Here is a 16,867-nt window from a genome sequence, read left to right as displayed (position 1 = left end):
TATTCCTTCAGGAACACATCGTCAACTCAAACTTTGTATTCTACAGTGTGTGAATGACCCATTTTAAAACTGGGAAAAGATGCAACAAAATGAAGTGGAACATGACACTGGCTGCTGTGCAAAGCTCTGAAAATACTGCATAAAGCTGCAGCCAAAGAGAAATTTAAAAGTTGACTGCAAAGGACTCTGTGCACCTGAACAGAAGCATAAATGAGGAGGAGAGCAACGGCAGACTGCTTTATCACTGCAGCTTAATGCAGTCACGTTTACCAGACTTCTTTTAAGCTATTTATCTATTTGGTAACCTGCAGATGAATTGGTGTCCTTTTAAGCTAGATGTTTGGTTTCCTTTTGATAACATGGATCTTCTGTCTGAGATGTTTATGCCTGGCTGCAAAACATCCAGCTGTGCTGAAAGTTGCAATGTTCAGGAATTGAACTGGAAAAAACATGACACTCAGGGATGTCTCCTGGACTTCATGCGTTTGATTCTGGATGCAAAACTGTCGTGTGTGTCTTTGAGTGACTTTCAGGTATGATGTCAACAGTGCAGCTGCTGGCTTCAGACTATGCAGATTCAAATAGTTTGTCCAACTATTTGGCCTTATTGGCCAAAAAGAAAAAGAGTCAGACGAGCACCGGTGGAAGTTTCCACCAGCACAATATGTGAAACATTGCACTCTGTTTTTTGCCTATTAATGACAGGTTTAATGATGACTGCAGTGACAATGCAGTGGCGTTCTTTATACCTTCTTTGGTTTCCTTGTTGTCGTCTTCGTCTGGCTGCTCGGATTCGGGGCCCGGCTTTGCCTCCATCATCTCTTCATCTTCCTCTTCCTCCTCTACTGAAAGAGAGAGAAAAAAAAAAACAAGCGAAAGAGAGAACCCTCATGTTAATCAACAGCTGTTCCAATTTTCCTTGACCTCCCGCTGCGTGCCTCCACCCCCTCCTTCTTGCTAAAATAATCATTCCCAGACATGCACTGGTACACCTGACTAACTAACATTTACTCCAAACGGGTTTCATTTACAAACAGAGTTTTTTCTTCTTTTTCCTTTTAAGAAAACACACAAATATGGAGCATACATGTGGCAGAATGTCACTTTTCAGTTGCGTATGTATGCTAAGTTAACATTGTTTTTTGGAGAGCAGATACCATGTGAAACAAGCCCATTTCGATGGTCATACATGACTTAGGTGATTGGACCGGTTGGTCACTGTGATCCCACATCACAAAAACCCAAACATTCTGCAGGAAATGTAGCTTTCCACTCTCTCTCTCTGCCTTTCTGTCACCTTTGACCCCAGGAAAAGAGATCCTGTACTGTGTCTGTGTGTGTGTGTGTGTGTGTAAAAGGGGATTCCCTCTGCATTCACTCCAATCAGGCTGTGCAATTATGCTTGACTCTCCAGAATTTATTGGGAAGTGTGTGCGCGCGCGCGTGTGTGTGTGTGTGTGTGGGTGTGGGGGGGTTCAAGTATGAAGGGTTACTGTCAACACAGGCACCTGCTTGTCAACTACTGCCCCGGCCCCCCTCAGGGTATGTGTTGGTAACCTTCACCAACCTCTCCTCCTTTTTGCTGCTGCTCCCTCCTTCTGAAACAGATGCTGGGAGTCGGGGAGGTGGGGTGGGGGCTCTCTGAGGACCTCTTAACACCCTGACAGTGCGACCAGACACCTGTGGTCTCAACACACACGCTACACACACATACAATCTGTCTTTCTCTCCCTTTCAAACACACATGGCCGGGGCCCTCGCCTGCAGTGCCAGGGGTGGCGAAGGGTTAACTTGCAGGGTCAAGCTGACAACAGTTGCTCAGTCCAGTGGGAGGAAGTGACTACATCACACCCCCAGAAATGCCTCCCTCTCAGACTCACACAACCGTACACACACGCACGCACGTCAGGGTGTTTAACTCAGCTGGAGTATGGCCCGGGGCACTGTTAAAACCACTCGCTCAAGGGCCGCTCTTCCACCGGATGCGCTGTGCATTTATCAGCTGCACTCGCCAAGGCGTTTAATAAACACTGCTGAACTTTACAAAGCCACATTAAAGTTAAATCGGTGATTACTCCAGTAACTTCAGGATCACTGCAATCCCAACGTCTCATTTGAATTCGTCTACGATATTGAGCTTCCCAGCACACGGTTCCCGATCCACGTCTGCTTTCTTTCATTATCCACTTCCAACAAAACACGTTTGATATACGACTTCAATTTTCATACTCTGTGTGCATCATAAATTACTAAACTAAATCAAACGCATGCTTGTTGAGGATCTATCCAAGTTGGTGGTTAACAGCCAGCAGTAGTGATCCAAACACCAGTGACCCACCAGAATGGAGGAGAGACCAGAGCGAACCAGAGAGGCAGACTGCCAGACTAGCTCCGTGTCTGAGCTGCCAAAACAGACATGCTGCGAAACACTCAGGGATGCCTTTTTCCAGCTCTTTTTGTCTCGTCCTCCATGCTACAGTCTGAAGTTGTGGTTTTTTTTTTGGTCATAAGTCACTTCCCCATCCACAAACTTTGGTCAACAAACTGCAAAGCTTCAGGATGTAGAAAAGAAAGCGACGCATCACACACAACCTCTATTCTACTCTATTTTCTTGACCTTACGTGACCGGTCCGGTGGTTGGAATGTGTGGTGATGAGGATGGGAGGAGCGTGAGGAGAGGAAGGAGACCACATTGAGGAGCGGTCAAACTGTCAACCCTTGGGACCACAGGAGTCTGGAGAAGACGGCATGATTCATGACCTATGGGTTACCTCACAGAAGGGAGACAGTCCAGTTCCTGTATGAAGATAGTGTTGATGTCTTTGCCAACGGCCATGGATCAAGTTGCTCTGTCACAATCCTGCACCAAAAATATCCCCACTATTTCCTTTGAGTGGAGGTTTTAGGATAGGTTTTTTATGTGTGCTCAAACTAAAGTGAAAACTATACTGTTGAATAAAAATGAAATGATAATATAAAACTTTATGTAAAACGTTCAAGCAAACGCATAGAGAGGCTCTACATGGTTTCCTGTTGCATTGTAAAAGAAGCACTGAAATGAAATCAAAAGAGACAATTTCACAGTGTGAGTGTGTCTGCAAGCTACTCCGTAAGTATTCTTGCTTCCACCTCATTCCTGTCACGGGATGCTTTCTGTTTCCACCTGCCGCTTAATACCTCTCTTCGCTGCAGGATGGCCGTTTAACTGGTATCCTCCCCCTCAGCACAGACAGGGGTCCAGCTTGATGAAACTCCACTTGGGGGCTCCTGTTATGGCTGACTATACACCCGAGGTAATGATATCCTCGGTAGCCCAAGCTGCTGCATCTGGCTGCTCCAATCTTCCCCAGGCTGCCTACTCATGCTGACCGGTCCGAGTCAATTCAGAACAGCCCAGCAGGTACGCAGGCATAGCATGGAGATATACAGAGCACACAAGCGTACATTAAATGTGTAAAAGTGCGTGTGCAGACAGAGCTATGCAATAAACATGTATCTATGTGTTGCTGTCAGAGGTAAGAAAAAGGACAGCACAAACTGTGCCTTCTGGACTGTGCAGCTTGTTTGTCGACCCAGAACATTTCTCTGTCCATATAATCCATACCTTCACTGTTACGTTCAGTAAAAGTGGACAATCAGCACAGTTATAGGTGTCGTAGAAATGCGTTTCATTAGCTTCTCTGAATTAGCGTTGCAGCCGTCAGACTGGGCCTGATCACACCGTGGGTGACTCCATTGCAAAGTTACAAAAGGGTGCAGTGGGACCAACGGTCGGGGACGTTTCAGAGCAGCCACATTATTTTAGCTGTGCGAATTGAAATGTATGCTGGGCCACATTTATGGACCTCCTACTTCTCTCATATGCCTCCTGCCGGTGAAAAGTAGGAACAAATTGTGAGTTCCACCGGCTCGAATAGCCATGGCCGCAATCGGCCATTCGCTTTAGCTGTTGGCAAAGTGCACACGTAGAAATTAAGCACTTAAGACTGAGAGAGTGTAGACTGCAGCCTATGTGTGGAATGACCGGGTTGTGTTGTCAAACTCATACGAACAGGTTAGACTCGGATTGGACAAGTAGCGAGAAAAATAGTGTTTTAAATACCTGTATGATTGTAGAGGTAAAATTTTATGAGGACGAGGCTCATAGAATATTTAACCGGCCGTCTGTTAAGCATGGCTACTTTAACTTATGATGAAATGTTGGGAGTGGCTCGTGATCCAGTCAGATCCTGTTCCTAAAAGACTCAATCAATTTTGTGATTTAGATTTGAGAGTTGCATTTCTGAGCAATAAAAGTTCCACGAGCCATGATGGATCATTCTAATTGCTTATTCTATCCATTCAGCAGGCACCTAAAACAGAAGATGAGGAAAACCAGCTAATATTCACATTATAGATTCTGTAACCAGCAACTCTTTGCTATAGCTGTAGCAACTACACACTGACACCTACGACGGGGTCATGTAAGGCAGGTTCAAATGTGCTGAACAGTGAGAGATTCACATCGGTATCAAACATTCAGCACAGTTACTTGCACAGCTGAGTTGGGCTACAATTACGGCTCAACTCTGCCATTCAATCGGTCCTTGTGGCAGTATACAGGCACAGGAGCAGAACTTTCTCTGTGGGAGATCAATCGTACATGCAAGTGTAGCTGAATTTACTACACAGACGCTCTCTTTCAGTTCGTTTTGTAAATCCAAAACATCTATGTTATTAAAGCACAGCTACAGTCTGCAAATGGTTTCAGAGAGTGCCTGTTGACATGCAGACTTATTGGTCTGAATGAGCATACAGTTTTGGTCGGACTAACCCGTTGACATGCATTTTTAAGGCTGATTTTTAAAAAACTAATTGTTTTTTTTGTTTTTTTTCCAGTGTCAACTTGCTAAAACTATAAGAGGGAAACTGAGCTGTAAGCTTCTTTTTTTTTTCCCCTCACAAAGTTTCCACAAATTTGTATATTTGTATTTGCCATAACTTAAGGAAGTGCCCACTTGGGGATTAGTTTGAGGGCTGTTGCATTCGCCACACCAATGCAGTTGAATTGCGAGTAGCATGGTGCATCCACAGCTCTGTACATCATAAAGGATGTTGCCTTACCTCATTCATGCTGCGCGCTCATTCGCTCGTGGCGTTGGATCCTGTTTTAAAGCCCTCACTCTTATGCAGAGGCCAGTTTCAACATGACTTGCTTGCTCGTGCAGAACAACTGAAGACTGATTGCGGCCATAACAGCATGGAGCTGCGGTCGGTCGATATTTAGCAACAAATTTTCTAAAATAAAAAGATCTAAAGAAGTGTTTTTTTGAAATTACATTTTGCAGAAATGTTTTTCGGTTTCCACATTTTTTTTAAACACTATCTAATAGATTCATGTATGTAATCTGACTGTGCTGATGCTAAATGCTCTATATAAGCACCATATATAGTAAAAGAGTTATATAATATCTCCTTGTAATTGTCTAAGGCTCGACATCTGCGCCTACAGACTTCCTGCAAGAGAAAAAAAAAAGAAAAAATGAATGTTATAAAGTGCCACCGGCTACTCCATCAGGGGCTTCTTGACTCCTTGATAGCTTATTGCTTTTAATGGCAAGCAAAAGAGTGAAATAGTTCAGGTGAGAGTAATGGGCCGATCTGTTTGGGGAAATAAAGTAAAAAATAGTCTTAATGAAGACTGATCAACCGCTGAGAGTTTCATTAGCTTAAACATTTTGTATTATTTCACAGTTGGCGGTTTCTACTGAGCATGTGGAGAGAACGATACTGACAGCATATAAAAGATGTAAACTGTCTTGTGCTCCCCTTAAGCTAGTACATAAAGCACAATGGCGCGGTGTGTCAGAGCAATAATGTGTTGGCATGTGTTCTGTTTGGTAAGGATCAAAGCGTCAGCTAACCTTTTCTTCTGAACCCAATCCACATTAAGTGCTAGTGTGTTGAAATGTGTTAGTGCAGGCTTGGAGCGATTGGCGCAGTTATCAAAGAGCTGTGGCTGTGTGTGTGTGTGTGTGTGTGTGTGTGGAAGGGAGGATGAGACTAGGCCCCAAGTTTGTCATCTGCTACATTATGGAGGCAGAGCTCCAGACTTATCACAGCAGTATGGAGGTGACTGCTAAACTGAGTCACACGCAATCAAAGTTGACAGAACTCGTAATTTCTAGAGGTCCCCATTGTATTAATCACAAAGAGAGACAGAGAGAGAGAGAGTGAGAAACAGATATGAAAAGGAGGATACAGCGCATGCTGGAAGAGGGATACAAAAGAGAAATCCAGCAGGATTTCGGGGCATCCCACGCACAGGGAATAACCCTGCAAGATTACATAGACATTCAGATGGCGGCACGCACACAGAAAGTTTGCAGGGGTTCTGAGCCACTGGCTGTCGAGGAGACCACAACACAAGCACTATGTAGAGGAGGAGGAGGTCAACAAGACTTGAAAGACTCCTCTAATGTGGCCCTGGCACGACACACATAACAGGCACACACACAGAAATACGCACCGATTTCACTGAGAGCAACTCATCCCCTAACTCGTGTTTTTAGAGTAAGGCACAACACACACACACACACACACACACACAGTGCCATCACCTCTGCACATGTTACAATTAACCTGAGGCATCAGGGGAATTCTCTCCAATAATGTCATTGTTCGTGAGCTTCAATTAAAAAACTGCAGATGTTTTTACACGTCTGCAGTTATGATACAGGTTTCGGATAAAAGGATGCATTGCTAAAATATTGGCAGATCTTATGAATAAGAATCAGTTTCGATTAGAATGCTAATACTGGAAATGTCTTGCAGATACCTCATCTTCAGCACTGCAGTATAAACTCTTGTGCATTCCTGGAGAAGAAAATAAGCAGTGTTCTACACTACTTGGTAAGTTTTTGACACCAGCCTTGCAGTTTCTCTGAGCCCAGAGGAACGCCGCTAACATTTTAGGGACCTCTGATAGGTTGGACAGAAAATTGCTGGTTTACAGCAACCTGTTCAGTGAAGGCGAGCAGATATTTTTTCTGAGAGGTGAGAGGGCAGGCAAGTCTGCTCAGGAATCTTGCTGTTTTGTAGGCAGCCAAGGCAGACATCACAGTGGCAACTTCTTGCAAAGAACCTTAGCTTCCCTTTGAAGTGAATCAGGATTTTATTTAGGTGAAGGACAAAGTCTAACACGCAGGTACTGATAATCCTCCAAAGCCCGTTTGCTACCTCTACTGTTACTGTTTTCCATTTAAATTCATTCTATTATAAAACAATGTTTAAAATTTGCCATGGTTCATTATCATCATGATTTGCCACAGTAGGGGTAAAAATATTCCCCACATACCAGCACATTAGCAGCGGGAGCTGATACAAACTGGTAAAGTTTCAGCCCCCACCATGATTTAGATTTATTCATCTTTTCACCACACTTCCCCACACTGATCAAACATTGTATATGTGTGTCCTCGAGTGTGCGTACGCCCAAGCCTACACCGTAAACACACATGCATGCCCACACATAATCGGCTTTCATTAATGCGGCCCGTACTGGCCTGTAATGGTCTGTGGCAAACTTTCCTGAGTGCTGTGGGCCGCTGGATTCTCTCTCCATCACTTTCTCCCAGTCTGTCTCTCCCTCTCTCTGTCCAGGCAGCCCCTCTCTTTCTAACAGTGCCACCCAGGCTTGGCCTTGACCCAGACCCACATCTTTAAAATGAGCCATCATGGCCCAGCCATGCCATGCTCTGAGCCCCACCGCAGGGCCCTGATTAAAACCCATGACTTCAAACTTTCCAAACTGTCAAAAATCCCGTCGGCGAGAAAAAAAAAAAAGAGGGAGAAGGAGACGGACCAACAGAGAGAAAACGTCTCATGTGAAATCACTGCTGTGGCACCGACTCACTTTTCAGCACGTCATCTGAGCTGGTATTTGTGTCACTCAGACACAAGGCTGTCTGCATCTGTGTTTGCGAGTGTGTGTGTGTGTGTGTGTGTGTGTGGCACAGCTGTCATTTGATGGTCTGTGTTTCTCACTCCAATGACAATGGTGTTTCATTTAGTTTTTACTGTAATAGGACAGAGGGGACAGCCATATTTCTATAGGAAGTATAAAGGTCGAATCTTTCGAGGTTGTATTAAAATAGACAAAAGTATTCACAGATGCTTGGGTTTAATACCTATGAGGCAACAACGGCGCCGTCATCCAATCTAATCGGATTTTATTGAATTAATTAAGACTTTGAAAGGCAAGACATGATGGAGATTAATTGTGTGACAGTAATAGTTTATAGTACCATGATTCAATTTCATTTCATACAGAATCTCATAAAACCTGTCACTTTTGGCTGCTGATACTTTGAGGGAGCAACAGTGCATGTGTGAAGAGTGCTCCCTGCTGGACAACTGAAGAACTGCAAGACTCCTTCAGCCAAACCAGCGAGGTTATCACATTTCTATTCAATCTACTATGAAGAAGTAAACAGTGGAAAGGATCTGGGAATGTAAGGTTTGAATCAGCCGCAACTAGAATGGAATGGGATGAATTCAGAGCCAGCTGATTTTCAGCAATTTTGACTGAATAGCAATATGAAACAAACACACAATTCAAACCTTGATTTAATTTTGCTTGGTAAAATAATGCTTGCTTTTAGCATTGTTTAAAAAAGCTGAGAGTATAAACAGTCTAAGGGTTTGAATTTGTCATATAAAGCATTCACAAAGATAAAAACTAGTAGAAAAAAAAAAAAGTACAGTAACCAAAGTATGGCTAGAAGCCGCAAGGCTGGCTGTTGCAGTGAACCGCTACCCATTCAAATGAAAACCCCTGGAGAGTCGAAGTGATCTCTGAGTACAGAAGAGACCACCCAGGCGAACGTTAAAGACCCACTGTTGTTTTACACATGTATGAAAAAAAATGCAACGAGGGGGGGACGGGGGGTGGGGCTCGCATGTCAAAAAGTCAAGTTCAACTAAATCCAAACCAAAAAAAGAAGAAAAGGAAAAAGGTTGAAAGAGAGCAGGGGGGGAAACATGAAACTGTATTTCTACTCATCTTAAGCACTCATCAGATGGCAAATATTATTTTGGATGATGGCCATTTTACCAAGAGAGAGAAAGCCAGAGGGAGGGAGATGAAGAAAGGCTACATGTACCTTATTATACGGTGGTCATAGGGGAAAATTGCAATCATCTGTGACTCACTTGGAATACCTTATATGCTGCAAGAGACTTAGCTTTTTTTTCCTTTTTTAACAGCCATGGATATTTTGACAGAAATCGCTCGAGACCCTGCATCAATTTTGAAAGTGAAACAAGAGTGAAAACTGTGCCCTTTTGACAGCGATGGTGAAGAAACCGAATTCTAGCTGCACTACAAAGAAACAAACCGAGAGGACAATTATGTGCGTCTGAAAGGAAAACACTAAGGGGGATCATAATAGCAAAACCCATGTCGGATCTGAGAAGCGTGCTTGTGGGCATGGATATGCACACACAGCAAGTGCACACTTTTCAGTACAGTATCCCAGAAACTGCGACCTCAAGTCACAAAACGTTAAAAAGACAATTCTTACAGTGCGAGTACTTTCAGCAGAGCCGTTTCAAAGTACGACAGCTGAATACATTTTGTTCAGGGTCCTCGGGGTGCACTCACTGTGGTTATCCTCTACATGGGTTTCGCCTTTGGAAGACACACACATGTGCTCACACACACACACACACCCACGCACGCACGCACGCACGCACACAACCTCTGGTCTGTTCAGCCTGTTGTAGCCGTCTGGCTGGAACAGCAATGTATGAGACAAGCGCTTCCATATGTGGCTGGGTACACACATATGCACGCATGTATACATAGACACATCCAGAAAGAGGCGAGCGGCTGACCGTGCAAAACACACACACTCGCGTAACCACATTCCTCCCTCCAGGATCTTGACAACTGCCCACATAGCAGTCACTAATGTCAGTTTCATATAGGAGTGAGGGTGTGCTCCGTGAAGCCTTTCTGCTTGAACGCAGCATTGCTCTGCTGGATAGCAGAAAATCCCAATCACACATTACTAAACAAAGTCACGATTTGACATCTGCCAAGAAGTGTAATTGAATGTTAAAATCCCCCTACATTTCACAAGCAAGTGGCTGCCTGGGCTTTGTTGTTGACTTGAACATTACTGACTGAACTGACATTATCAAACGTCTTTGACGACTCAAAGTTCCCATGTAAAGGCTGGCACAGGTCCACGGCTATTTGCTTCCAGAAATTGACATTTTAGATATATATATCTTTTAACATATGTATGTAAAACTGACGTATAGAGTAAGATATGTATAAAAACCTAAACGCTGAGTTTTGGTTGTCATGGGAACTTCAAAGTGACAAGAAGCCACTGCAAATCAGACGTCAAATGATTCCATACATGCCCGTTTCTATGGGAATCGCCTTTTCACTTAGCACCATTTTCACTTAGTAGCGTTTACAGTCCTTGACATGCACCCCTGCGGCAAGAAGATTAATGTTATTTACTTCAGCTGCGAGTTGACGTCGCGCTTCGGCTCGATCGGCTGGTGTGTGTTGGTGTGGATTCTCTGAATGGCTTCACAAACAGTACGTCACTGGGTAGACTGTGACATTTTTCGATACCACCGCACCAAAACAACACTTAACTTTGAGGATCATGAGCTCTTTCCTCACTTACGATGGAAAAAAACAACAACTTTGTTTAAATAATCTAATGTGCCAATTGGCAGCATATTTCCACTTTTTTCTTCTTTTTGTTTTTTGCATCATTTATAGCTTTTTTCTGCTACTGTAGTGACTTTGATTGCATCGTACTACAAGACTGAGTTTGGTTCCACTGTTCCACATTAGACAAAGTCACGCATATATTTCAAGAACTTGAATAAACTCGCTCTGCAAACTATTCAACTCTTGTAGTAATGAGTGTCAGACATGGATTCCAACAATTGTGTCGCAAGCTTAAAATCCACTCCTGTTGGATTAAACCCATCTGGACAAAAAAATGACGATAACCATCTAAAGTTCAACGATATTTAAGATATTTGAGGAGTTTGCAGAGGTAATACCAAAGTAAACACTCTAAATGGACCAATGTGCTGCCAATGGTCAGGATCATTTAATAAATTTGGAGTTTGATTGCTTAACTGCTCCATTATAGGATAATGTGACGCTCATGTGACATATGTGCATGTGTGTAAGGCCACATATCCATGTGTGTTCACGTGTGGACATTTCTGTGGATGCGTTTACTCCCGTTTATTTCCGTGTGCATAAGCGTGCGATACGTGTTTACATTTATAAGCCCGAATGCTTGTGTGGAGGCGAGTGACTATTTCCAAAAAAAGTAGGGCGTGTCTTCTCAGATTAGTGCCAGGACTTGCCAGGAGTTTTCTCTTATAATCTAAGGATCATTACCAGTCGAGAAAATGTAAAAAAAAAAAAAAAGAAAGCCTCTTCCTGCTGTAAATATATTTATGGGGTGAATTTTTGACCAACTACATACCCGAGCTGTAGAGAGCCTGAAAACTAATGGGCCAGAAAGTAAAGCAGAGGTGGGAAAAGAGTCCCAGACACATAGTTTTGCATGCAGGCGTACAAACATTAACGTAAACTCTTGACCATTGAACTTTTAACCCGGAGAAGGGGGTTTTTCCAGCTTTGCAATATCAAATTTTACACAAATACACAAAGAGTTATTCTCTGGGGGTTTACTTCTGGTTCGCTGCAAACAATTACTGCCTAAGTATCAGAACTATCTCTTCCTCCTGTGGTAGCCTCTAGTGCTTCTCCTCTATTCCTTTCTGCCTTCCATTACTCTTGTTTATTCTCTGGCGACCACAAATTTCTTCTCACCTTTTACCATCTTTCCCTGCTCTTTCCCTTCATTTTCTCTCTGTTTCACCGGCTACTTTCCACTGCGGCCTGTTATGGTTCTTTTGAAGCTCCACTGAGTGAAACGAATTTGTTACAAACTGGCTCACACGCTAAAATGCAAACTTGTCTGCGTGCTCGTCCTCTTACGCTAAGTGTTTACCATCCACCTTTATTTGACTGCTCTGCTCACCTCCGAAGTAAGCTGACTGGTTGCTACTGATGTACTGATGAGCCTCGGGACAAGCGGTGCAGCAGTTGGTATTTACGGGACATAAATTCAACTCTAACAAGTTCTCGACATCAACACTGCGTGTGTTTCCATGCTGTGCTTTCCAGTCGTAGGCATTCTTTTTAATGTGGTTTAAATTGACAAAATGCAGTCTAATGGGAAGAAATACAACGTTACAAATAAAAGTACAGCACAGCAGCTGCTGCTATGTCAACACCACTGCCTTCTGGTTTGGATGCAGCAACGAGCGACCACTAATATTTTCAACCGTAGGGAGACCATTGTCTCTCGTCTATATTTGAATCGTCTCTGACCACAATTGTTTCAGCTGCAGGGACGCAATTTTGAAAACACCCATGCTTCTAAATATTGTCAGGCATCATTGTACACCATCTTAGTCCACTGGATCCAGATCTGTTTGGCTGTGTGAGGGCACTACGACCCCAAGAAAAATGATGGAATTTATGGATTAACACTTTTTGTTTTAGAAAATAAATCGTCTGTTTGCGTGTGGATTTCAGTCTTCCGCTCTTGAACAGAAAAGCCCCTAATCCAAGGTGAAGGTGTTTAAAATGGATGGTGTCAAGTTGTAAGTCATGTGATTTGTAGCATTGAGCTATGCAAAAAAAATAGATACGGTAAAAGACTCTATATAGATGAAACTGTTCAGCTGTCTCATCACAGTCATTGCAGCCCTTTTCAGTCACAATCCTTGCATGTTTGTGTTTTGTTGCCTATGTCCTCATTTTCCTGTTTTATTTAGGTAAATCCTGATCTTTTGCTCACTTCAGTTAGTTTACAGCTTCCTCGTCACACCTGGTTTCCATTGCTGATTGCCTCGCCTGCCGTTCATTTTGTAATCCCTCCCTCTGTAAAAGTCCTCCTGGTTTTCGTTTTCTCCTTGCCAGATCATTGCACGTTGTTTTCTGCCTCTGCAATTCCCTCCAGGTTTGTTCTTGTAGCTTGTTTTGTCTCTTTCCCCCCCACCTGTCTTTGAAATGACTGTTTGGTCAAGTTTTGCTTACCCTACCCTTGTTATTACCAGCCTGTCTGCTATTTGCTCCACTTTCTTCCACGAATCACAACACAGTTACTTTGCAAAATGAATGCATCAACTAAGAACAGTGAAAAGGTGCTTACAGGGAATCGATTTTTGGGTCAAATCCAAATAGTCTGATCAACCCGGTTCGATCAGAGGGTCAACACAGCTGAAAACCATCTGAAACGCCCACAAACTAACACACTTTGTTCGACCTTAGTTGATCCAGTTACGGTTGCACACAGAACTAGATCTCACTTTATTTCCCTTCTAAGTCCTCAGACAAAACATCCACCCCTCACAACAAGCACTTCCATTCATACCAAATAAAAGCGGTAAATAGCTGGAGCCAACCGTGACCGAGGCTAATCCGATTGCCTGACACAATGGAAACTTAGTACAGACGTATCAGTGAGCATTTAATGGGAAAACACATACATCGATGGCAACACATCACAGTTCCTAAACAGCAAATTAGTTACGGAAGTGAAAAGCCTCTTCGGTAACTGGTTTAAATGAGAGTCACATCCACAAACCTTCTGGGAGCTTTACAACACAAACTCTTGTGTTTGAACGCAAACACACGCAGAGTCCGATCAAATCCAATTCGATCAATCTGCCTTCAGGCATAAACGCACACTGCTTAATAGCAGCATGCCACCCTGCACATGAGACCAGATATGAGACCTCAGGAGGTCAGAAGTTCATGAAGCCAAGAGAGAATCCTTGACTCATCAATAAGTTCCTCATAATGTGACCATCACATGGAGTTGAGCAAATAAATGTCACTATTACAGACAGAGTAGAACGATAGTAACTGGAGTGAAATACCAATCTGAGAGAGAGTTTCTCTTTTCAATTTGGCAGATGGCGATTAAAGGTTCCGGCCCAGATAGGACCGCTTTAACTCAGCATAACTATTCAGAATTAATTCTGAATTCATCCCACAAAATAACAGAGAACAATGGGCAGAGGGGGCAGGAGAAGAGATGTGTTAAGGGAGGCAAATCAAGGCAGAATTAAAAAAAAAAAGAAAAGACAGTGACGTATGTTGGTCTCTGTTACGCATTGAATCGTTAAAACAAAGCCTCTGAACAACAGGGACGCTTAACATTTTGACAAAAACAAATATAAGAAGCTTCAAGCTAAACTCACTGGCTACCGGTGCTAAAAGCATTTCTAACATACACACATTCTGAATAACATTAACATAAAATTTAGTCGAGGGAACTCTTCTACTGAAACGCAAGGTCGTAGACCGAGTATGGAAGCAACCTGTAACATGGAAATGAGATGTGTCTGGCGAGCTGAGTTCAGTAATCAACAAAAGGAACTGGCCTGAACAAACACACGCAGCCAGAGTGCAGGCAGGTGCTACCATCGACCTCTTTTTTTCTTCTTCTTCTTCTTTCTTTTTTTCTAGACACACAAGCTTTGTGGTAGTCTGCAAAAGAAGGGTCTCCTGAGGCCGAGGTCACCTCCCAGCAGACCACCGCGGCTCTGCTCTGGTTCCCAGATGTTTTCATACGCACACACACGCACAAACACACGCACACACACACACACACACCCGCACATGCAGGCGCAGACCTCCTGAACTTGCTCTTGGAGGCTGAAAACAAACAAACCCAAATGGAGCGACATATAGTATCGCTGTAGGCGATAAGCATTCAAAGTGTGTGTGTTTGTTTATATGTTTACACAGACTACTTGCCCTTCATAAAGTGTGTTGTTTGTCCTTATCAAATTGCCAGGTACGCTGTAGCGTTTTGCATGTTTGTTTACTGAGCCCTGCATGTCCGATGAAGCGTGACCGAGACAAATTAATTGTCTCTTTTTATTTGTATATGTTAACACGTGTGTGTGTGTGTGTGTCTGTGTGTGCGTGTATCACAACACATGAGTAGGTGTATGTGTGCTTGTAGAATAAATCATCTATTCCTGGGTCTGTCAAGAAAATTAGGGGAGTCGAAGCAGGCCATTCGGATGCAGATCATGACAGGCGTGTGTATGTGCTTGGTGGTTGCTGGTGGAGGTGGGGGGCAGTGAAATCCACATCAGACCATCTATTATAATGACAGGAAGCAGGAAGTACAGCCCCTTCAAAGTCACATGGCTGCCAGCTGTGTTGGCAGCAAAAGGAAGGAAGATAGAGAACATGATACCGAGTATTTGTGCGTGTGTATGTGTGTGTAAGTTTGGACGGCCACTGTTTGATTCTAATGCTGTTTGTATTTTCACTCAAACATGTGAATAAGATGTTTCTGAGCATAAACATTCACATTTGCCAACAGCAAAAGATTCAAGTTCGGTCCAATAGAACCCAGACAATCCTCGGCCCAAACATTCATTCACCTACAATAGAAAAATACTCAAATCTACAGTATGTGCCTTAAACTTGCAACTACCAATCTTCTGCCAGTTCTGATGAGGGAATAAAGCTCAGCCATGTGGCTCTGCTTAGCTGCTGCAGCTCAGCACACACGCGAACGCCCACTTCCAGAGACGCAAAAATGCACATTTTCACATGTATGCCCACATAACCTCACAGTCTTTATGCAACCAAACCATAAAACTCAGTCATACGCACACACGTGCGTATTTTCCACTTACCCAATTACATCCCACATCAAATCACAGTGGACTGAACAGCAGCTTTTCAACTGAGGATTTTAGCTGTAACGAGTATCTGCCATCAAAATTTGAGGATTTGAAGGACATCTAAGAGCAAATGCACAGATGTACATCTTTCAGCACATACAGGAAAACCCTCGCTGCAATCCTCCACCGTCCATCAAATGTCTTGGGTGAAATGCATCTGTCAGCCTGTTTCCAGCAATAAGCACAAGTCAAACGTGTGATGCTCTGTGACTGAAGACACCATAATTGTCAGTCAGACACTTGTCTGTGCAGCTCCTCTGAGCTCTTTAAACCCCTCCAGGTTCACAGGGTTACAAGTTCGATCAAAGCAGTATCAGTATTTCCGTATTTCAACCACACAGCGTTGACGATCACAAACTAGACAAGCTTCAAACTGTTTGAATCCAAGAAAGACTGTTTTCACCTGGATGGATGATACGAAATGTTTTGTTTTTAAAGTCTCTCCACCACGCATATAAATACTTACCTTCAGACAGGTGGGCACTGAGTGGTGTCTGTGTCTCCTTGCTGTAAGAGACCACCTCTTTTGGAAGGAAATCTACCTGTGTGATCTTAGAGGCCCCCAGCTTTTGCATCCTCCGCCTGGAATAGAGAAGTAACACACTTAGCATTTGCTATTTGCTTAAAGTCTTTTTGGTATGAAGCATGCACCGACAAATAAGATGTTTTGGTGTGTATTTCCTTCTTTTTTTTGTAGACAGTGAACAAGAGGAGAGGAAAGAGATGTACCCGAGCTCAGAATCAGCCTGCAGCTGCAGCACAGAGGGGTCTGTGTCCCATTGCAGTGTCCTGGTGTCACCAAAAGGGGGAGCAAGAGAGGACACACATATTTACAAAAATTATAACAAATGCACAAACACTGGAACACAGCGGTACCACCACACGTATGCACACATACACTTGCACATAGACCACGTAGCTAGAGAGCTGCTTTAACACTAACATTTCGATTTAACTTCATGCAGAAGCAGCACCGTTGGAAAGCGAATGTTTCCATTAGTGGATATGCTGTGGGATGACACTTTGATTCATTATGTGCACTTTTTATTTCTA

The 16,867-nt window shown here is 43.4% G+C and overlaps 1 protein-coding gene across 8 annotated transcripts in view; it reads right to left on the bottom strand.

The window, feature by feature from the left end:
• The window catches only part of LOC140274548 (cytoplasmic dynein 1 intermediate chain 1), a 50,438-nt gene that overhangs the window by 29,439 nt on the left and 4,132 nt on the right, over positions 1–16,867 (bottom strand). For 5 of the 8 annotated variants that reach the window (XM_072369855.1, XM_072369860.1, XM_072369859.1 and 2 more), the window contains 3 exons: positions 16,544–16,603; positions 16,281–16,396; positions 750–845 (listed from right to left, as the gene is read on the bottom strand). In XM_072369855.1, the coding sequence (XP_072225956.1) occupies positions 750–845; positions 16,281–16,396; positions 16,544–16,603 (272 nt within the window). The remainder of the gene's footprint in view (positions 1–749; positions 846–16,280; positions 16,397–16,543; positions 16,604–16,867) is intronic. The other 3 variants (XM_072369858.1, XM_072369861.1, XM_072369863.1) reach the window with 1 other exon arrangement.

Source organism: Leuresthes tenuis, unplaced genomic scaffold (genome assembly GCF_036924035.1).
Source record: "Leuresthes tenuis unplaced genomic scaffold, fLeuTen1.0.hap1 SCAF_18, whole genome shotgun sequence".
Classification (NCBI taxonomy): Eukaryota; Metazoa; Chordata; class Actinopteri; order Atheriniformes; family Atherinopsidae; genus Leuresthes; species Leuresthes tenuis.
This window is presented reverse-complemented; position numbering and strand designations above follow the sequence as displayed.